Source organism: Typopeltis vanoorti, chromosome 6 (genome assembly GCF_054136105.1).
Source record: "Typopeltis vanoorti isolate ZY-2024b chromosome 6, IOZ_Tvanoo_1.0, whole genome shotgun sequence".
Lineage (NCBI taxonomy): Eukaryota > Metazoa > Arthropoda > Arachnida > Uropygi > Thelyphonidae > Typopeltis > Typopeltis vanoorti.
Genome location: NC_143554.1, coordinates 138,316,050 through 138,339,788, shown reverse-complemented (window position 1 = coordinate 138,339,788; position 23,739 = coordinate 138,316,050). Strand labels below are relative to the sequence as shown.

The window sequence follows — 23,739 nt, the reverse complement described above, 5'->3', positions numbered from 1 at the left end:
TTTTACTTGAATTTTACATTTCTATCCACCATCACCTTAAGATCATTGAACATTTCTTCAATATGACAATAAACTATTATTTAGATATTGGTCAAGTGTATGTGAATAACTATTTTAATTATCAACTAGTTTCGCCGGCTTATGTTATCGGCTTCATCAGGGTACAATCAGGAAAGCAAAGAAAACGAAAATTACAAGCTAAATGTTAACTGGCAATTCTATTTCAATAAGGTTATTGAAATAGAATTGCCAGTGAAGAGTGAAGCAAAAAAAATTGTTATAAAAAGCAGAAAGAATAAATTAACCATACTACATAGTGTTTGTGACCTTTTTAGAAACATGTGCACCTTAGAACGAAAATGCTTCAATAATCCTGAGAAGACGATGCCTAAGCAGATTTAACGAGCGAAAATCATTGTAGCATTATGGTATAATTATTCCCTGAATAGTGAAGCCTATTCGTCAAGCATGGTAATGCTCAGAGACATTGAAGAAATTCAAAATTGTTGATTCTTGACCACAAGGATTAATGAGAATAAACAATTATTTAGATATTGGTCGAGTGTATGTGAATAACTATTTTAATTACCAAATATCGCGTACTGCTAGAGGACAGGACAATCGCGCGTCATTAGAAATGATGGCGTCTGGGGATTCGGCATCAGGTGATGTAGTAATTTAATTCTTCCAAATGTCCTTATGTTTCTGTTGTGTTTATATGAGGCTTGTACTTTTAATGTAGCTCTTAAATCTTGCAATGCGCGTTTCATGTATATCAATATAGTATAATGGGATTAAACCAATATTTGTTTACAAGCACATAAGCACGTTTGGCATCTGAATCGTGTTAATATGAAAAGCATGTGTGTTTCTGAGGATTACATTATAGTTTATTATTATACAAACACCTAGTGGAGTCAAGACCCATCAACATTATCATTTATTGTAATTGATTATCGATAAGAAAAATCGTTTAAAATTTTGTAACGCCCTTGGTTACTTGGTGAGATGTCTTAACGTATAGTTAATCAGTATTATAGAATCGTTTCATGAAATATATATGCTGGATTCATGTTACTGATTAGAGGAACTATTCGGTGATGAATCATTCAGACTGCCTTCCGATTTTCATTAAAACAAACAAACAAAAAAGATTTAGGATAAAATAGCAACCTACTCTTCTAGAAATGAAATAGCGTTGAGAATTTACTTGTATGCTTGAGTAAGTTTTCAGTTTTTGCACGAAATATGAGAAGTTTCTTATGAATTTGCATAAAGAATAACAATGTTCAGTAGTAATGCATTGCAAAATAATAGTGTACAAATATGAAATGATGATTAGATGATACTATAGTTCTGTACAAGAAGAATTATACAAATAAATAAGATAAATGTAGTATTTCTTTGATGAAGCTTTATTATTATTATTTAATTTTTACCTTATACATAATGCAGTAAATCCTGAATTTCATTTTTATTTGTTACTTGGAGATAATTTGTATTATATGTATCTAGTAGGTCACCTAATCTCACCAAGAGTTTGTCACTTTGGGGTCAGGAACAACCTGAATTTAGTGTTTCAGATCATTATCTTGATAATTTAATATGTGTGTAAGATCCCAAATTTATCAGCACTTTTTCAAAAAATTAGCTTTCTGGATGTTTAAGTGCTACAATCTGTTGTCCACACTTTTTTTGATGAGTACTGATTCTTTCTGCTAAAACATTTTCTTACACTCTTACAGTGCCTTCTCAAATTAAGTGGTTTGAACTCACCATTTGTTTATGTTATATGTTTGTGGTTTCTTCATAGTGAAATGCATTAACTTCCTCTCATTCAGTGAAAATTACTCTTCCATTTTTTTTTTTTTTCCCTGTCTCCTGTCTGTTTTTTCGTTAACTTCATTTGTTATTTGTTTATTTCTGAACGGCTTCCTTTGCTACCCAGCCATTCAATCACTGTATAGATAGTTTGAGAATAAGTTTTGACAGGAACCTTCACAGTTATTTTTTTGATGCGCTTTGACAGGTCTCTATGACAGTTACTGAGCTACATTAATCCACTAATGGCCCTACAATTGGAAAGGAGAGGTATGATATGATTGATGGCTAATGTGAATAATGGATCTCCCTCAATAAGCCATCTGATGTCATGGAGATACCTGTATAATAATAATAATATCTTTTTCATAAGGTACCTTTGGTATATATTATTATTATTGTTAAAAGATGCCATCCCCTAAGAGTAGTTTGCATATTGCTTTTCATTATTGTATATTTTAGTTCTTCACTAATTAGATGGCTGTTGACAGATCTGTTTGGACTCTCTTTTTTGCTCAGTAAGAGCCTTGGATGGCATAATCCAGCGTATATACTTCAACATATCTTGAATATAGTTAACTTCTAAAATTTTTGCTGCTCTAGTGAAGTTTTGTAGTATACTGAGAAGGTAATACTTTATATGTAGAAGTCTCTCTCTCTCACAGTTTGTATTTTTTGATTTTTGTATTATATTAAAGGCTCCTTGTGCTGATTATGGGCTTGGTCACTCATTCCTTCCTAAAACTTCAATTTTCTCAAAACAAATCAGTCTTTTGGTTGCTTTAGCATGCTCATACAAACAGAAATCAAACTATAGATTTTTTTTACCATAACATACATATATATATGTATATTTATATTGTGGAAGAAAGATTTTTTTTTTCTTATTTATTTTTATTTACTTATTTTTGAAAATATAGACCTGAAACCTAATGAAGATGCCTGGACAATGGAAATACAGCCTTTTACAAAGGAAGATAATCCCCATGGATTACTTGCTGAAAGTGCATATTCAACAAAGTTTCCAAAATACAGAGAAAAGTATTTAAGAGAGTGCTGGCCATTAGTTAAAAATGCTCTTTCAGAACATGTGAGTATTGAAATATTGAATTTTTTAAATACATTTGTATTATCATTTACAGACTTGTTAACTTTGCCTTGATAAATGAAGAAGCATCCTTTATTTTTTCAGGTGAATAAAACATAGAGCACATCTTTATCCTTAATGTTAAAGCATTTATTATTCAGGAACAAGGGAGGGGAGGGGGAATGACTAGCAAAGAATTAAATCAGTTCAACTGTTACTGATCAGTACAATAATTACTTGAGGTAGCAAAAGAGAAGAGTGAGAGAGTTAGGATGATGAGTCTGTTTCCGCAGTATGACAGTGAAGAGTATAGAAGGAGGGCCAAAATTGCTAATGACTTTATGCGTGGATTATGCAGGAGGAGTGGTGTGGAATTTGTGGATGTGTGGAGTGAGTTCGATGGGTGAAAGGATTTATATAAGATGGATGGTTTACATTTGAATGGATTTGGTGTATGGAGACTTGAAAAGGTGTTGTTGAATGAAGTGGAAGTGGATGTGCAGAATCAGGAAACTAGAGTTACTAAGGGGGGGGGGTAGATATACAGACTTTAGGGAGAAAGTAGAATGTATGAATGTGTGTAATATGCCCGAGCGAGTACGAAGGACTACAAATCAGAATGGGATAGTTAGTATAAGGCAGCAAAATAGGGATGGGACAAATGGGCTTCTGCAATTCATGTACAGGGTGTTCGGGATAAATTTGACATATTTATAATTAATTATATTTTTCCGTAAGTTACATGTATTAACACACACTTCTCTTCATTTAAAAGTTTGGACCCTTCTTCATTCATATACAAGATGTCAGAAAGGATGGATAGCTGGAACCCACCTGAATCATGGAAGAGAATAACTTGTATCATGATGATTCGTGCCCGCCATCAAAATAAGGATATTACGACTGCTGCCCAATGCTCCCTGAATACAGTAAAAACAATCAGGCATGAACTAGAGACTTGCAATGGTGACTACGAGGATGTAGCAAGAAGAAAGATCCCTAGCAGACGATCTGATTGCGTTCGTACAGCAGAATTCCTCGCAAATCTGCAGGAACAGGTGTTGAAGAACCCTGGCATTGGAATTCGGGCTTTGTTCGTGGAGTTGCTAACTGTAGTCAAGCCCTGGATAACAAGGGTAGCCAATGGTAGGCCGTATGTATGGCAGCAGGATTCGGCCCCTTGCCACACCTCTGGGAAAAGTCAAAAATGGTTGTCTGAAAATTTCTACGACTTCACCAGTCCAAATGTTTGGCCTCCAAACTCCCCAGACCTTAACCCCATGGATTATTTTGTATGGGGCGCAGTTGAAAAAGACACCAATCGCACTTCCAGTAATACAAAAGCCCAGTTAATGGATAAAATTAAAACAGTTTTTGCGGCCCTTCCCAGGGAGACTGTAGCATCAGCTTGTTCGAGGTTCCGAAGCAGAATTGAAGCTGTGATCGATGCTAATGGTGGTTATTTTGAGTAAATCTTGTTGATAGTATTGTAATTAACTCTGCCTGTAATGTTTTTTTGTCAATTCATTAAATTTAATAGATACAAAGAAGATTTTCTTTTTCCTTACGAAACTGTCAAATTTATCCCGAACACCCTGTATACTAATGCCAGAAGTATTAGGAACAAGAAGGAAGAATTTTTGGTGTTGGTTGGCACTTCCAGACCACAGGTTATTGGTATTAGTGAAACATGGCTGACAGAAGATGATATAGCTAGTGGGATTGAATGTGAGGGGTATGGTGTGGTCAGAAGTGACAGGGAGAATAAAATGTGGGGAGGAGTGTTATTGATGATTGCTGATGAGCTGCAGCCATGGAGTATAGAAGTGGAACTGCAAGATAGAGAAAAGAGCACATTTGAGGCTATTTGGTGTGAGATTCAGACTAGCAGAACAAAATATACAGTTGGGTGCTGCTATAGACCAGGTGATGGAATAGATGGTGGAGAGCATCTGTGTGATACTCTCTCAATAGAAGAAATGAGTGGAGGGAGGGTAATTATTATGGGAGATTTCAACTATGGTAACATTGATTATAAGGAGGAGAGGACACATGGGGGGAAGGAATTGGATTTTATGCAGTTATTAAGGGATAACTATCTCAGACAGCATGTAATGGAAAATACTAGGTGTCAGAGAGTGCTTGGCCTAGTAATTGCATCAGAGAATTTGGTTGTAAGAATATGACCACGTTGCCACCAATTGGTGAGAGTGATCATAGGGTCTTGACTTGGGAGGTGGCTAAAGGTGTGGAATTTACAATTAAGACAGGGTACATGAGGAATTATCGGGCTGGTAAGTATGATAAGCTTAGGAGTTTCATTGGTTCAGTGCCATGGCATGTAAAACTGCAAGGGCTGGATGTTGATAGTGCATGGGAGGCAGTTAAGAAGTGTTTGCATGAAGCAATGGCTGACTGTATACCTAGAGTCCGAATAATAAATCAAGTAGGGGTTAAATGGATGAATAACATCATTAAGCTTGAGCTGCAAAATAAGAAACAGCTGTGGAGGGAATTTAAGGAGAAAGGTGACCGGCAGCCACATGAACGGTATAAAGCGCAGGCCAGAAGGGTAACAAGTGTGGTAAGAAAAGCAAAAGCGGATTATGAAAGAACATTAGCCATGCACGCTAAAGAGAATCCCAAACAGTTTTTTTGATATGTTGCAAGTAAAAGAAAAAATGTATATGGCAGAATGATTTTAAAGAATGCTGGTGGTAGGGAGGTAACTGAATCAGTTGATATAGTGGAATTACTGAGCGAGCACTTTGCAAGAGTATATCATCCAGGTGACGACATTGCAGGAATGAATGAACCAATAGCTTATACTGGAATTGTGGTGAATGAAGTGGAGGTGAATAGTCTATTACAAAACCTCAATGTCAATACATCTGTGGGATTGGATGTTATACCAGCTCGTGTCGTATGTGAAGCGGCTAGAAAATTGTCAGTGCCCTTGACCATTTTGTTTAATTTGAGTCTAGGGTCTGGGTTAATCTCGAGGGGGTGGAAAGAGGGGGAAATAGTTCCACTGCATAAAGGAGGTTCCAAGACTGCTGTTGTAAATTACCGACCGATCAGCGTATCAGGAATCGTTGTCAATGTCTTGGAGAAAATAGTCAAGAGGAAAATACGGGTTTGGATAGATGAAAATGTGATACTGTATTGGGGACAGCATGGTTTTGTGAAGGGTAGATCATGCCTCAGTAACTTGCTCACATTTTATAACACAGTGACGGCTGAACTGGATAAGGGTAATGGGTTTACAGTGATTCTGCTGGACCTTGCTAAGGCCTTTGACAGGATACCACATGGAATTCTAATTAGTAAACTGCAGCATATGGGGGATGGATATATAGGGTTGGTGAGATGGATAGGAGGGTGGTTGATGGAGAGATATCAGAGAGTGGTTTATTCAGGAGTGGAGTCCGAAAGATGGCCTGTGACTAGTGGTGTGCTGCAGGGTTCTGTTCTTGGACCACTACTCTTCAATTTGTTCATTGACGATATAGGAAAGGATCTGAGAGGAAGTGTTCATTTGTTTGCTGATGATGCAAAGTTGGGTAGAGCAATAGTGAGTGCCCAGGATGTCAAAATTTTGCAGGATGATTTGGATAGTTTGGGTGACTGGGCTAAGGAGAATGGATGTCAATTTAATGTGCAAAGTGTAAGGTTATGCATTTTGGGGTGAAAAGATTAGCAGCAGTATATCACATTGGTGGAACCGTACTCCAGGAGATTCACGAGGCCAGGGATTTGGGAGTGTTGGTGGATCGGGAGTTGAAGTTTGGGGGGGCACATTGCAAAAGTGGCTAAATCAGCTCATCAAATCACTTGTCTTCTGAAAAATACTTTAATATGCAGAGACAAACAAGTTATTGTTCCTCTGTATCAAGCATTGATAAGACCCCATCTGGACTACTGTTCCCAGTTATGGGCACCAGGGTTTTTTCTTTATGGGGAGGTGGTGGAGAGGATCCAGAGACAAGTGACCAAAATGATAGCAGGTCTATGGAATGAACCTTATGAGAACAGGTTGAAGATTTGTGGGTTGCAGAAATTGATTGATAGGTGGAAAAGGGGTGATATGATTGAGACATTCAAATTACTGAAGGGTTTCTATAAGATTAATTCAGAAGATATTTTTGAAAATAGGACTGGTGGTGGGAGGACTAGGGGCCATACATGGAAGCTGGGCAAGGGTGTTAGAGCTAGTTTTTTACTTGAAGAGTGGTGAATGAGTGGAATAAGCTACCAGAGTCTGTTGTGGGTGCCATCACTGTGAATGAGTTCAAGACGAGGTATGATAGATACTGTGTGAATGTCGAATCGTTGTTCTTGACATGATGTTAGGGCCTCCCTTGATGAGTCTATCGACTCCTTGGAGTTGCCTATAATAATGATAATAATAATAACAATAACTGTAGATGGTACTGTATATTAATATTAATAAGAACAAAATCAGGTATTTGATATAACTGATTACCAAGGTCATTGTTAAAAGGTGGAAGAATAGGGTGTATATATTATTACTATGTACAATTTGATAGCATTATGTTGCTAGTACAGATAAGACCTGTCTTTAGATTATTGCATAATTGTAATTCATTGGTGAATGCCAGTAATATGACATCATTGCAGTGTAGAAGAGCCAGCAATATCAGGCACAAAATTTTTGTTGAGCACGGGAGATCTAAGTGTTGAGCAGTGTAAAATCAATTATATATTGAAGAGTGTGTGAGGATTAGAGAAGGCAACTGGCTCAATGAAAAAGGAAAAGTTGTTCCTTATTAGAGATCTGAACAGTAGAGTAGGAAATGATAACCAAATATATAGAAATGTGTTGGAAAAATTTGGAGAAAAGCAAAGCTAATAGTAATGGTAAATGCCTGCTGGATTTCTGTTGAGAACATGGATTAGTTATTACTGACACCATGCTCCAGCATAAAAATGTGCACAAATTCATATGCAAGAAATAAGAAAAGTCTATTGACTATGTTATAGTTGATAGCAGTGTTTTCCCACTGGTTCAGAGCATGAGTATACAGAGGATTTGAAAGAGGAAGTGATTATTATTTAGTTTTGAGCAGGATATAATTGATTTCATGAAAAGAAGAGTGTGTAAAAAAGTTTTTTAAAATGAAGCAAAGTTGAGCAGCCTTCAGAGGTGAACTGTTGACTGAAATGCACATACATCATTGAAGAAAGAAAGAATGAAAAATTTGAAAACAAGAACTAAATCTTGGAGATTCAGTGGCAAAACCTGAAGAAAACATTGATTGATTCAGCCAGAGCAGCATATGGTGAGGTTATCTCTAAGCATAGAAAATTCAGAACTCCATTTGAAAAGTGAGGGAAAAGAAGAAATCATATTGAAAGTTTCTGGCAAATAAGTCAGTTTTTTTTTTTTTTTTTTTAATTGGTGTGGGGTTCCACCCATTCTCCACCATCTCTTAGTACTTGTTGAGTATTTTATGACTGTAGATCTCTGTGTGTGTGTGTGTGTGTGTGTGTGTGTGTGTGTGTGTGTGTGTGTGTGTTAACAGGCCATTTTGTATGGTAGGAAGTTAACTGAATAAATTTATATGGAATAAGAGAGAAATTAAGTCAAAACACTAAAATAACTATATACAAGACAGTGTTCAAACCAGTTTTAACTTATGGATCTGAGAGCTGGGTTAGAAATAAAACACTTGACCAAAGACTAGAGACCACACATGAGAGTTCTGAAAACGATTAGGGATGTGAACAGATGGCATCAATGCCAGTATCATATTAAAAATGAGGATATTAGGAAAGCACTTGACATTGTTAGCATGGGAAAACTTAAACAGAATGGGAAAGGAAAGATTAACAAAACAAGTGTTGGCAGGAAAAAGACCAAGATATAGGTGTATTGATTCATTAAAAAGTGCCTTAGAAGATAAAAATATAAGATCTGATAACATTGGAGTCTTGACAGATATCAAATTGATTTGGAGGAAAATTGTTGATGGGAAGTTAGCAATGATATAGGTTCTTCATGTAGTACTATTATAATATCCTGTACACTTCTTGAGGGTACAGGATTGATGGAATTATTGTCATCATCATCATCAAATCTGGAATCTGATGATAATAATGATAAATTTGGTATGAAAATCAGCAATACCAAAACAATGAAAATGGGCAGAAACATTGAAAACATCAGGTGTATCCTGAATGGAAAACCCTGTTGAACAAGCAAAACGTTTCAGTTATTTGAGCACAATTTTTTGTGAATATGGCAAATTAAATATGGAAGTAGACAGCAGAATTAGCAAAGCTGGTATAGTGGGAAGTCAGCTAACTAAATTTATATAGAATAAGAAAGAAATTAGTCAAAACTTTAAACTAGCTGTATACAGGACGGTGTTCAAACCAATTTTAACTTAGGGATCTGAGAGCTGGATTAGAAATAAAACACTTGATCAAAGACTGGTGACTACAGATTTCAGAGTTCTAAGAAAGATTAGGGTAATGAACAGATAGCATCAACGGCAGTAACATATTAAAAATGAAGATATTAGGAAAGAACTTTGCTCTGTTAGCTTTTTACTTTATTTTTGTTAGAATGTGTTAGCAGAACTAATCTCAGGTAGTATGGTTCAATTAAAAGAATGGGAGAATAAAGGTTAGTAATCCAAGTGTTCTTTGTCAGGATTGTTGGAAAAAGATCCAGAGGAAGACCAAAATGTAGGTGGATTGATACTGTCAAAAATGCACTAGAAGAGAGAAATATAACATCAGATAATATTGGTGTCTTTGTAGGTAACCAATTAATTTGGAAAAAAATTGTCAATAGATAGGAAGAACTATATGAAAAATGTACATCATTACTATCTTAATATCCTGTGCACACCTTTGCGGGTACATGTCAGGAATTTGATGATGATGATAGGAGATCTTTATAAATAATATTTTGTGATCTGGTAGTTAAGGAGGACTGTATACATTTTAAACAGGACTAGATAGAGAACACATCTCGAGGTTGTTGGATCTCAGAAAATTCTTATTTGGATCTCTATCTTTCATATTTAGGAAGTTGCTTCATTTTTCATCAGACCTATAGTAGCACGTATTTGTCATACATCATTTGATGTTACATACTCAGAATTTTGGTTAGCAATTCTTCAAGCATGCAATAGGAAATTGCACATGGCATTTTGCTGCCTGTTTTGGCAGTTTTGTATCATATGGTGAGATCAGCATTCTAGTGTAGAAGATTTAGAATGGCAGGTAATATTTGCATCTCTCTCTCTCTCTCTGTCACACACACACATGCTGCACATGATTAGATGGGCTGTTATTACAGTGACATCTGGTCATATTAGTCTCTTGATAGTAAATTTTAATTGAAATAATTAACAACTTTCCATTTTATTTATTTTTTTACAATTTGAATTAAGGAAAAAAAATAGAATTTTAACAGCTTCTTGTATATTACTAATTGTTTTCCCCTTCCTACTTTCTTCTGCACTTGCAGGATTGAACAACATAAAACAGCATATCTCATCTTAGTTATTTCCTTACTATATTATAAATTTTCAGTAGCAGCGTACATCACTTCTCCCTACATTATTTAGGCTTAAATTTTATTATCTGTTGCTTATCTTTTAAAATTATTTTTGGGTAGTATCAATTAACTCATTTCTTTCTTGTCTCTTTGGGCATTGTAAATGGCCATGAGACATTTCAAGTTTTACTAACAAAACTTGTCATTCAGTAAAATGGTGATATATTATATTAATTATCAGGCCTGCAGTTAAATCATGGCAGTGCTGAACCCATTTCTTTACAAGACTAACATCTGTATTTATTTCTTTATACCAGAATTTTTTTTTTAAGTAAAAACTTAGAGTGGAAGTGTCATTTGCATACTGCTGTACTTGTTCACCCGAAAGGAAGGCCTGGGTTCAAATCTAGTTGCCGACTAGAGGAACATTTTCTAATCCTTTCTTTGACCAGTTACCGATTTAGTCGATCTCTGTCATGGACAAGTGGATTTTTTCCAAAAAAAAAACTTTGATTTTTCATCGCCTAAACTCAAGAAAATTGACTGTAGAACCCACACTATCTCAGACAATGATACATAGCATTAGGATTAGGCTACAAGATGGCGGCACTTGCCAGACGCTTCTCTTCACTGGATGCCGGATACTGTTATTGATAATCTTAGTGGCCAGCTATCTCTAATTGTGGAGATTGAACTGCTCCTTCAGTGTTGTCCAAAAGTTAGATAGGGCTAAACGGCCTCACCTAGGGAATCAAAGGTGTTAGTAGGATTTATTTTTTATTTTTTTTGAAAACTTATTCCTAATTATATTTCCTACATATTAATCTATTATTTGTCAGATTTGCATCAATCCAGGTGGATTGATGCAAATCTGACAAATAATAGATTAATATGTAGGAAAAACTGTTGACAGGTGGTCAGTAATAATATAAACTTAATTTGGTCATACATACTCTTTAGTAACTTGTATTTATATCAATTTAATGCAAAATTTTTTATATTTATTCAAAAATATGAATATACTTTTGTAATTGTTAAAAAAAAAAAATTAGTAGTAGTGTGCAGTCACATTACTATGCTGCAGGAATAGAAATAACAGTTAAATAGTTAAACTTGCCCAGTCATTAATATTCAAATTGATATATGGTATAAAGAATACCAAAAAAATCAGTATAAAACATATCTGCTGACTACTTCAACATTAATCATTGCATATCACAATTTCACTTGCCATCTGAATCAAAACCAAGAATCTGAAAGCATTTATGTTATTTAATGCTATAAATTAAAGACTATCTTTCTTAAAATATTGATGCTCAAGAATTCCACTGTAGATATTTGTGACTGATAGTAAGAGCAATGATTGCTTCACTGTGAATGATGCTTATGTGTTTGGTTTTACAGACTCGTATATTGGTATTTTAAACCAGCACCATTACCAATTCACATGTTTAAAATTGCATTATCTACAACCTACACATATACAGTTCTCCAGTTATATGCTTTACACACCGAAGTAACAGTAATTAAAAGTAGTACATTATAATTAATTTTCTTCAGCTATCTGAGAATAATTAATGCACAATATGTAATGCATCATTTACAACATTTCTCTCTTATTCCATATAATTCCACACCATAACAGTTTTACTTATTCTCTTATCTGTTCCCTATTTAATTTGCCACCTTTAAGGATTAAATAGCCAAAGTGTGTTACTTGTTCAACTTCACAAATTTCACTGAAATTTGTGTTACTTGGTTGGTAGTAATGGAGTGGCTGAGGTTTTCATCCTAGAATTTCATTTATACCTGAGAATTAGCCAGAGAACACAGACATAATAAGCCAACCGCATTGCTTTAGTTAGTTTCCATGGTGTAATCTAAACCATTAAACCAAGCCTTTTTGTGTAATTATTGTAATTCTTTTATTATCAAGAAAATTTTGAAATTGAAAACCACTTCAAAAATTGTTGATATTTTAAGATTATAAAGTGTAAAATATTCAGTGTATTATAAAGTTCCTTTTATTTTAGTATATTAAGGCTGAACTTGATGTTATTGAGGGTACCATGATTGTAGCTACAACTAGAAAAACATGGGATCCTTACATTATAATCAAAGCAAGAGACATGATAAAGCTTTTATCTCGAAGTGTACCTTATGAACAGGTGAGACAACTTAACTTGAAAACAGTAATTATTTTTATCATTTAAAATTAACTTGAATTTATCTTAGTAAATACTGATCAGAACTATGATTTCTTGTTTGTAAAATGTTTTTTTTTTTTTGTACTCATTTATGTCTTCTGACTAGTTTACTTAATAACAGTACTTCATTTGTTACTGTATTACTATATCTAGTAACCATTCTGTTTTGTACTGCTCTTAACCTCTACCCACTTTCCAAAATAGATCAGATATATACACATTTTTGCCATAAATACTGTTAGATCTTCCACACACCCATGCTGCCCACAGAATTGTCTGAGCCCAGTTCTGTTAGTGGGGCTGTGTGCAGCCAATATTCACGTGTTTATCAATAGAGAGTGTTGTCTAGCTGGTTAACATGTAGTCGGGAGATAATTAGAACTGTGAATCTGTAATAGTACTTCGCAAGGTTGGAATGCAGCCACCTGTTATTTTCAAAATGCTAAAAACACTTGAGATCAATAGGATGACTATTAACCATTATAATGATACAGAAGATATATCTGACCACCAAAGAACAGGTCAACCATGCTGCATTAGGATGCAACAGCTTGTGAGGACCGTGAAGGTACACCACCCCATAATCCTATGAGAACGCAGAAAGTGATATTGCAAGAGATGGCCGTTTCTCAGAGCATGATGTCACATTTACTAACTTATGATCTAAGGCTGAGAGCCTATCGTCGTTCTACCGGACCCTTCCTAACACCATAACTTATGAGGCAGAATATGATAAAATCATCACCAAATTCCTGCCTTGTACCCTCAAGGGGTGTACAGGATATGATAGTACTACATGAAAAAATTTACATCGTTACTAACTTCCTATCTACAATTTTCCTCCAAATCAGTCTGTTACTGGTCAAGACTCCAACATTATCAGATCTTATATTTCTATCATCTAAGGCAGTTTGAAACATATCAATCCACCTAATCTTTCCTCATCCATTCTGTTAAAGTGACCATACCATCTGAGATTAGCTCTGCTAATGCATTCCTGGATGCTGACAATGTCAAGTTCTTTCCTAATATCCTCATTCTTAATATGATATTGCCATTGATGCCATCTGTTCACGCCTCTAATCTTTCTCAGGACTCTTATATCTGCGGTTGGTCAGGTGTTTTATTTCTGACCCAGCTCTCAGATCCATAAGTTAAAACTGGTTTGAACACTGTCTTGTATACAGCTAATTTAGTGTTCCGACTAATTTCTCTCTTATTCCATATGAATTTATTCAGTTGACTTCCCTACCATACCAGCTTTGTTGATTCTCTTGTATATTTCCATATTTAATTTACCATCTTCACTAAAAATCATGCCTAAGTAGCTGAAATTTTTACTTGTTCCACAGGTTCTCCATTCACAACACAGTTGACATTTTCAATGATTCTGCCTATTTTCATTGTCTTTGTCTTTTTATTGCTGACCTTCATACCATATCTATTGCAACAGTTATTCAATTTAGTCAGAGAATCTTGCAGACTTGTAGCGGATTTATTTAGAAGTACAACATCGCTGCATAAAGCAAGCAGCTGACATTAACATCTCCAATTTTGATATCATGTTTAATACCACTTTCCATCATAATGTGATCCATATAGATAATGAATAACAGAGGGGATAATGTACATCCTTGTCTCACACCAGATTTAGCATTAAACCATTTTTCTGTACTTCCTTTTATTCTAACTGCTGACTTACAACTCAAATAAAGACTAAGTATCGCTTGATACAATGCCCCATTGACACCATATAACTGTAGCGTATTGAATTGCTTCTCTCTTAGCACCTTGTCATATGCCTTTTCCAAATCGAAAAAACTTAAATACAGATCTTTGTTATATTCCCAAGATTTTTCTCAACTATGTATTGTAAAGTGAAGATCTGATCCTGACAGCCTCTATTTGACCTGAATCCAGCTTGTTCTTCACCAAGCTTTTCTTCCACAATCTTCTCAACCGTTTCTCAAGTATACTTGCATATATCTTACCAGGAACACTCAATAGGATATATCTCTAATTCTCACATTCAGTTTTATTTCCTTTTTTATATATAGGTACTATGAGAGCTCTACTCCAATCATTGGGAATTCGTCCCTCTGTCCAGGCATTCTGAACTATGCAGTGCAGCCACTGTAAGACTTTTATACCACCATACTTTAGTATTTCTGGTCGAATATCATCTATTCCTGCTGCCTTTCCACATTTCAAGCCTTTGATGGCTTTTTCTACCTTAAGTATGGATATGTATTCCTGACTGCATGCGTGGTTAGTGTTTTTTACCGCTGTGCAGTCATCACTGTTTGTTTAATTTAGCAATTTTTCAAAGTAATTACTCTATACTTCAAGGATATCTTTTTCTCCTGTTTTCATGTCACCTTTATCATCTCTAACTCCTTTTACAGCACTCTTTCCTCCATTCCTAAGCATCTTCAACAACCTCCAGAATATTTTGCCACCTTCTTAATATTTATTTTCTATATTCTTGCCAAAGTCCTCCCATGACTTTTGTTTAGCTAGTTTTACACACTGTTTTTACTTTCTTACATTTGTCTCTGTATTCTGTAAGAGTAAAAGCTGACTTATTTGCCAGGAACATTTGATATGCTTTCTTCTTTTCCTTCACTGTCTCTTTAACTTCCAGTGTCTACCATGGAGTTCTGATTTTCCTATCCTTGCAGACAACTTCACCACATGCCTCTCTGGCTGAATCAATGAAGGTTTTCTTCAAGGCTTGCCATTGAATCTCCAAGGTTTGGTTTCTGTTCTCAAACTCTTTAATTTTTTCTTCAATAATCTTTGTGTATTTTAGTCTACAGTTCACATCTCAGAGCTGCTCAACTTTTATTTGTTTTAAAACTTTCTTGCTTTTATTGTTTTCAATATGAAATTCAATTTTATCCTGCTCAAGACTAAATAGTGATCACTTCCAATTTCAAATCCTCTGTACATTCTGGTGTCCTGCACCAGGGAGAAAACATCACTATCAATAATAACATAGTCAATGAGACTTTTCTTATTCCTTTGCCTCTTCTCTCCATGTGAATTTGTGTGCATTTTTATGTTGGAACATGGTGTTAGTAATAACCAATCCATGTCCTGAGCAGAAATCCAACAGATATTTGCCATTCTTATTAGCTTTGCTCCTTTCTCCAAATTTTCCCAAAATATTTTTGTATGTCTCACAATCATTTCCTACTCTGCTATTTAGATCCCCAAGAAGGACGAACTTTTCCATTTTCATTGTGTGAGTTGCTTTTTCTGAAGCCTCAAAAATTTCGACCTTAGTAGAACCTTCTGTGGGACCATAGACACAAATAAGTCTCATTGTCCAGTTCCCCATTCTCATATTTGCCCAAATTGCTCTATTTGAGACTGCCTTCGATTCAAGAAGATTAGCCTCGTATTTAGTGTTGAATACTATGGCTACTCCTTCTTTTTCTTGATTGTCATTGCCTGAATATAACATTTTGTATTTATTGCTCGGAAAGATCTCATCAGTTTTTGTTGTTTTTGTTTCAGTCATCCCTATTATGTCGATCTGGTACTTATCCAATTCCTCAGCTGGCTCCATTTCTTTGCCATTCAGGCTTCTTATATCGATAGTACCGATCTTTAACTCTGGTGATGTTGAGTTGGGGTGTGTTTTCAGAATTGTTCCAGTAGCTGTCTTTTCACTGTTCACCCTGCTTCGCTGGCGAAAATAACGGGTGCTTTGTTTAACCGGGCGATGCCCCAGCCGGCATGAAAATTTGTCATGCTCTACCATCATTTTTTTATTTTGGTTTAACCAATAAGAATAGAATACAGTTTGGTCATCTAAATCCCAAATTGTCAGCTCATCTTCGTTCGTTCAGTATCCAGGTGGATACCCAACAGGTGCACCACGAGAAGATGAGGATTGGACATTAGGTCAGAAGCCCTGGTCGGTTCTCCGCATTCCTTTAAAGGCTCTGTGGAGGTCTCCTCTCAGTTATACAGCTTTGACCCTTAAGCACCCCAGGTAATAAAATTGAAGAGTTATTTAACTGTCAAAATGATCGACTATATCATTTCATGGTTGCACATGTGCCGTACCACCCAAGATTCAGAGAGGTTTTCAAATCATCACCTCACATCAGTGATGGTTTGGTGATGGTGGAGGGGGGATGGAGACATATCCTGGGATATCCAATTTAAGTCTGGAAAGAATGAAGAAATTGCTTTTATGCTACTTTCAAATGCATGCTTCGAAAAAAATTCAGCATTCAAGTTATTGTTTTTTATAATGAAAAATTATATTATCAAATAGCATTTATTGAAATAAATATGGTTGTTAGAACCCAGCCATAAAGCTCTATTATCTACAACTGTGGTTGTGGCAGTGGTTTTCCCCTTTCTATCATTTCCAACCGCACTTGACTTTGTAGGCAGCATATGGCTGGGGTGTATTCGTGACTGTAATCCATGTGTTCTGGGGGATGTTTTTGGGTGAGAAAAAACCCTACCTCCATATGAGACTGGCTGACTTACCTTTCATCGAAAGAGACTAGATAAAGGTTCCTCACGTCACTGACGGGAATCGAACCCAGGTCTTTCCGACCAAAGGACTTCTTCTAGACCCAGTTTATACTGACTGAGCTATGTAAGCTCAACTAGGGTTCTACATTACCAATATTAACATTAATTGTGATGTAAAAGCAATAGCAGAGCCATCTGACTAGAGATTAAAAGGATGAAATAGGAATCTGAAGTAGATCTCTTTACATTCCTCTCCATGAAACATGATCACTTGCAATTCAGCCATTCAAGTAGTGAGGTCATCTTCCTAGGCGACCTCAACTTCCATAATTCCATCTGGCTCTCCATTTCCAGCACTGTCAATCAAGCTGGATGAGAGGCAGAAATCTTTGTCATGAGCAATGACCTAATGCAAATTGTTTATCTACGTACACGAATTTTTGATAACCACGTCACTCGCCTAATACTCTGGATCTCTTTTTAATCAGTTCTCCCTCCAAATGCACCATAGAGATCACCTTCCCTCTCAGCAGCCCAGACCAAATTCTTGTACAAGTCTCCTCTCTCACAGAACACCTTTTCCTCAAGCCACTTCCAATGTTGCACCATCTGGCACTTCAAAGGTGCCGAATGGGATGAGATCTGAGAATTTCTAGTCCTCCTTCCTTTACTGTTGCTTCAGCTCATTTGGCCATAACATCTGCTCCAAATGAGTCACTGATATCCTTACTGGTATGAAGGCTTTCATTCCCCATTCTACCCAGAATCCTTATTCGCTTTTCAAACTCTAGTTTGATAGAAAGTGTATCAGAGCTGTTGAAGAAAAACATTCATCTTACTACGGGTGGTTTGCATTGAGAACTTCAGCTTCATACTGTTATACTTTGTTCTGTTATTTCTTTTACCCTGCTTTGCCTTTGTTTTTTTTTTACTTTTAACTTTGAGTAAATGGTTGACTGCCACCATTTATATATTTCTACTAGATCTTAGAGCCTCCATAGCTCAGTCAGTATAGACGAAGCTCTTTGGATGGAAAGACCTGGGTTCGATTCCCATCAGTGACGTGAGGAACCTTTATCTGATCTCTTTCAACTAAAGGTGAGTTTAGCCGGTCTTATACAAAGATACGGGTTTTTTTTCAGCCAGAAACTTGGGATTTTTCATTCCTCAGAACAGGCAAACCAGCCCGTGAACATATGCATCTGCAGACATGCGACACACTGGGAGGCATAGGTCTAACCACCTTATCCTCCAGATATGGTAGCAGTTAAATGTAGAAAAATCCTCGACAACACAAGGTAAAAGAGAAGGGAAAGAATAACAAGATGGAAAAATACTAGATCTTATGTTCTCATGCTCTATAGTCTAACAAATTTATTTGTTTTACAACTATGCCAGTTAGACTAAGTATTGAGTGCAAGATTATAAGATTTTAAACTAAAGACAAAGCAGATATTGTTTGTATTTTCTGTTTATATTAATCCTTACCTTAAATTAGTCATGGCTTAATTATTGATCACTTAAACTCCTCTATCTTATTCAGGTTCAAAATTTTCAGGATAGTGCATTCACAAATTCAGTACTATACCCTTTTACAGTACCCTTTCCTCCATTTCTAAGTTTCTTCGATAGCCTCCAGAACATTTTGCCACGGTCCTGATATTTATTTTCTATATTATTTTAATTTTTTTCATATTAAGTAGGCTTTTGCATGATTTGTTGAACCCTGCATATATATAATATATTACATATATATGTTATATATAATATATATTATATATGTTAAAGATATCAAGAAATTTTATATTTTTAATCCTTATCTCAAGGAAGCAAAACAAAGCTTTTACGTGCAAAACTTTGTTTTGCTTCCTTCAGATAAGGATTAAAACCAAGTATAAAATTTACAGGTGCACACGAAATGCATGTGTAAATAGATTATATCCAAAACCTTGGGTGGACACGTCTGGGAGTCCCACCAGAACACCTGAGCTTGGTGGCAGTGGATCGTGACCATTGGAAGTCCCTCTTGCAGCTGCTGCCCCCACAACCCAATTAGGAAAGGTGGGCCTTGAAGATAGATAGATAAAATTTCTTAATATCTTTAACATATAATAAACCCAAGGTGAAAAAACTTTCTACATGTGTGTGTGTGTGTGTGTGTGTGTGTGTGTGTGTGTGTGTGTGTGTGTGTGTGTGTGTGTGTAATGTACAAGGAAAGTGTTCCTTGATTTTTGTAACACTGGCTTGAAATGCACCTGTAAATGCAGGTTAATCCAGTTAAGTGTTTTTTTCTGAGGATGAATGATTGCTACACCTCATAATGACAGAAGTAATAATTAGTTTGAACTTTGCATCAGTTTTATTTCCACTCTGTTGTCAATGTCTATGCACCTCATGTCTGGTGGATTAATTCTTAAGCTTGTGTCACAGTGTTATTGCATTAACGTTCTGCTAGGATCTTGAGGGGAACAGGTTATAGTCTGCTGTTTTGGGGAATATAAAAATAAAAAATTGCTTATTTTTATGTTTTCAAAATAGGAACAAAATCATTTTGAAAATCTTAGTTCATGCAATCCAACGTCAGCTGAAAAGCCTGAACATTAGTGACAAACAACAGGAAATAATGCATTCAGTGGAAAAATGCATAATGTTATAAAAATCATTACACACATAAGTAATTTAATGACATTATGAACAACATTGAAAATAAAAAGAATATCCTGTTGTTAGTTTTACAAAAATGGCAGAATTCATTTATTGATTTTTCAAGCATAAATGCTCTCAGAATTTTTACATTTGGATAATATCAGTTACTTAGTGAGTCTTATCTGCTTTTAAGATATTTTTACTAATAAACAGGGAAAAAAAGATTACAGTGTTTTAACCATGTGGTTAGGCTTATGTGTTTGTCACACATGTTGATTGGATTTTATCGGTATAGATGCAAACACAGATTGATAAGCATATAACTGTTTATTAACTTAGTGTTTTAACCATTAAGTATCCTTTAGAATAGGGACAGTTATTTTTGCTTGAACTTGTAAGATTCATTTAGAAATTAGTATTTCCTATTGAAACTGTAAATATAAATTTTTTAATCATAACATTCAGGTTAAATATGTTAGTATATTTTTTGTCTGTAGGCCATTAAAATCTTGGATGACAGTGTTGGTTGTGATATTATTAAAATTGGTACATTAGTTAGAAAGAAAGAACGTTTTGTTAAGCGACGTCAGCGACTTGTTGGACCTAATGGAGCTACTCTAAAAGTATGTATTACTGTTTAGGAAATAATGTATCAGCTTTAACAAAAAATTATGAATATTTTGTTAATTTTGTATAGCCATGCTAGTCAGTTTATGTATGCCTCTTGTTTTTCATTCTAATTGCCATAGGCCAGACATAGATTATAAGATTTCAAAGTAGAAAAACAAAACATTATAATTAAGAAATGAGAGGAAAACTGTTTTAAATGCAAGACATTTTTTATTTTTGTCAGGAAAGCTATTTATTGCATAACAGTTTTTCTGTTATAATATAAAGCAATAAACAAACAAGGATATGTATAAAGGCTTTGGTATTGTTGAAGATTCATAATAATGCTTTACAGTGTAGATGTAGACAACACCAAAAGAGGAAAAAAATACATTTATTAAACTCACTAATATTTCACTGGTTTTCTAGCCAGCATCATCAAAGCATAAATATAACTGTGATAGACATACAGCACTACACTATGTAATTGAGGATATCAATTAAATTGTTACTGACAACAGAACCCATGTCCTTATATGGTGTGCTTTATGTGTCGGATAACCATAAAGTTAAAGTTCTGGTAGGGAAGAAGTAGAGGACTTTTTCAAGTCATTGTTTTTTATTATTATAAAATTTATCCTGTAGTAACATGAAGAGTTCTTCATTTGGAACATTAGTAAATAAATAGACTGTCTCAGTGTTAGTGAAGATGTCTTGTTCATCAAGAAGGATGTTAATAACAGAAACAGTATTCAGCATTAAATTAAGGGGATAAAAATCCCTTATTATTTTACAGCCAGTATGTGAAACTCTTTACATTATGAGAAAATATCAAGGATGGTGAGGGAGCCTGCTCCACCTTTGCTTTGAGTTGCCTTGGTGTTGTACTACCAGGTGGTCACTTATGCTTGGATTTACCGATAGTTCTTCGGCATGAAACTCTTAGATCATAGTTTTCGATCTTAGAGTTTCGCATACTGGCTATAAAATAATAAGGGATTTTTATCCCCTTAATTTAATTAACTTCACCAGAAAAAAATAGCCGTTTGGCTTTTCATCTTAGTATTCAGCATTCTTTTGTGAAAGCCCATATTTGATCAGAATTTTTAATAGTTAATTAAATGTCTGGAAAGATTATACATTACTGAGTCTATGCTTTGAACAATTGAATGCAGAGTCGTGCCTTTATGAATTTTGGGGTCCCATAAAGGTATGAGAGGCTGGCAAGCTACTAATTCATATATATTTCTAAGAAGGTTTAGCGTTATTTTGTAACTCTGCAGTATATCATGGATCATGATTTGGTATAGATTGTTCATGTGAAGGAGTTTTTAAAGAATCTTCCTGTTATGCGTTGTTGTTATTATCAGAGACCTCCAGGTAATTAGGAATGAATTCATTGAGGGAAGCTGTCATATCTTTTTTTGAATTCATTTACACAACTTGTACTCACCATTTCCAAAGTCAAGCCTTTCAGATCACACACTGCTCTATGAGAGAAAACTTTAGCTGTTACACCTTTCTTGACTGCATTCATTCTCAACTCTCATTTGTTCCTGCTCATCCTCTCAACAGTTTCTATCATCATCATCATCATCATCAAATTCCTGCCATGTACCCTCAAGGGGTGTACAGGATATGACAGTACTACATGAAAAAATTACATCATTACTAACTTCCTATCTACAATTTTCCTCCAAATCAGTCTGTTACTTGTCAAGACTCCAACATTATCAGATCTTATATTTCTATCATCTAAGGCACTTTGTACCGTATCAATCCACCTATATCTTGGTCTTCCTCTGGGTCGTTTTCCTGCCAACCTGGCAGAGAACACTTGTTTTGCTAATCTTTCCTCTCCCATTCTATTTAAGTGACCATACCATCTGAGATTAGCTCTGCTAACGCATTCCTGGATGCTGACAATGTGAAGTTCTTTCCTAATATCCTCATTTTTAATATGATATTGCCATTGATGCCATCTGTTCACGCCTCTAATCTTTCTCAGGACTCTCATATCTGCGGTCTCTAGTCTTTGGTCAAGTGTTTTACTTCTGACCCAGCTCTCAGATCCATAAGTTAAAATTGGTTTGAACACAGTTTTGTATACAGCTAATTTAGTGTTCCGACTAATTTCTTTCTTATTCCATATGAATTTATTCAATTGACTTCCCACGATACCAGCTTTGCTGATTCTGTTGTCTATTTCTATATTTAGTTTACCATCTTCAGTAAAAATTGTGCCTAAGTAGCTAAAATGTTTTACTTGTTCCACAGGTTCTCCATTCACAACACAGTTGACATTTTCAATGATTCTGCCTATTTTCATTGTCTTTGTCTTTTTATTGCTGACCTTCATACCATATCTATTACAACAGCTATTCAATTTAGTCAGAGAATCTTGCAGACTTGTAGCGGATTTATTTAGAAGTATAACATCATCCGCATAAAGCAAAGAGTTGACATTAACATCTCCAATTTTGATATCAGGTTTAATACCACATTCCTTCATAATGTGATCCATATAGATAATGAATAACAGAGGGGATAATGTACATCCTTGTCTCACACCAGATTTAACATTAAACCATCTTCCTGTACTTCCTTCAATTCTAACTGCTGACTCACAACTCAAATACAGACTAAGTATTGCTTGATATAATGCCCCATTGACACCATATAACTGCAGCGTATTGAATAGCTTCTCTCTTGGCACCTTGTCATATGCTTTTTCCAGATCTACAAAACTTAAATACAGATCTTTGTTATATTCCCATGCTTTCTCGACTATTTGTCGTAAAGTGAAGATCTGATCCTGACAGCCTCTATTTGGCCTGAATCCAGCTTGTTCTTCACCAAGCTTTTCTTCCACAATTCTTCTCAACCGTTTCTCAAGTATACTTGCATAGATCTTGCCAGGAACACTCAGTAGGGAAATACCTCTGTAATTCTCACATTCAGTTTTATTTCCCTTTTTATATATGGGTACTATGAGAGCTCTACTCCAATCATCAGGAATTCGTCCCTCTGTCCAGGCTTTCTGAACTATGCAGTGCAGCCACTGTAAGACTCTTATACCACCATACTTCAGCATTTCTGGTCGAATATCATCTACTCCTGCTGCCTTTCCACATTTCAAGCCTTTGATGGCTTTTTCTACTTCAAGTATGGATATGCATTCCTGACTGCATGCCTGGTCAGTGTTTTTTATCACTGTGCTGTCATCACTGCTTGTTTCATTTAGCAGTTTTTCAAAGTAATTACTCCATACTTCAAGGATATCTTTTTCTCCTGTTTTCATTTCACCTTTATCATCTCTAATTCCTTTTACAGCA

At 35.4% G+C, this 23,739-nt stretch overlaps 1 protein-coding gene across 1 annotated transcript in view; it reads left to right on the top strand.

Moving 5' to 3' along the window:
• Positions 1–640: 640 nt before the first annotated feature.
• The window catches only part of dbe (KRR1 small subunit processome component homolog dbe), a 114,199-nt gene continuing 91,100 nt past the window's right edge, over positions 641–23,739 (top strand). Inside the window, exons 1-4 of the mRNA XM_090394606.1 lie at positions 641–665; positions 2,742–2,911; positions 12,476–12,610; positions 20,293–20,418. Coding sequence (XP_090250732.1) covers positions 641–665; positions 2,742–2,911; positions 12,476–12,610; positions 20,293–20,418 — 456 coding nt within the window. The remainder of the gene's footprint in view (positions 666–2,741; positions 2,912–12,475; positions 12,611–20,292; positions 20,419–23,739) is intronic.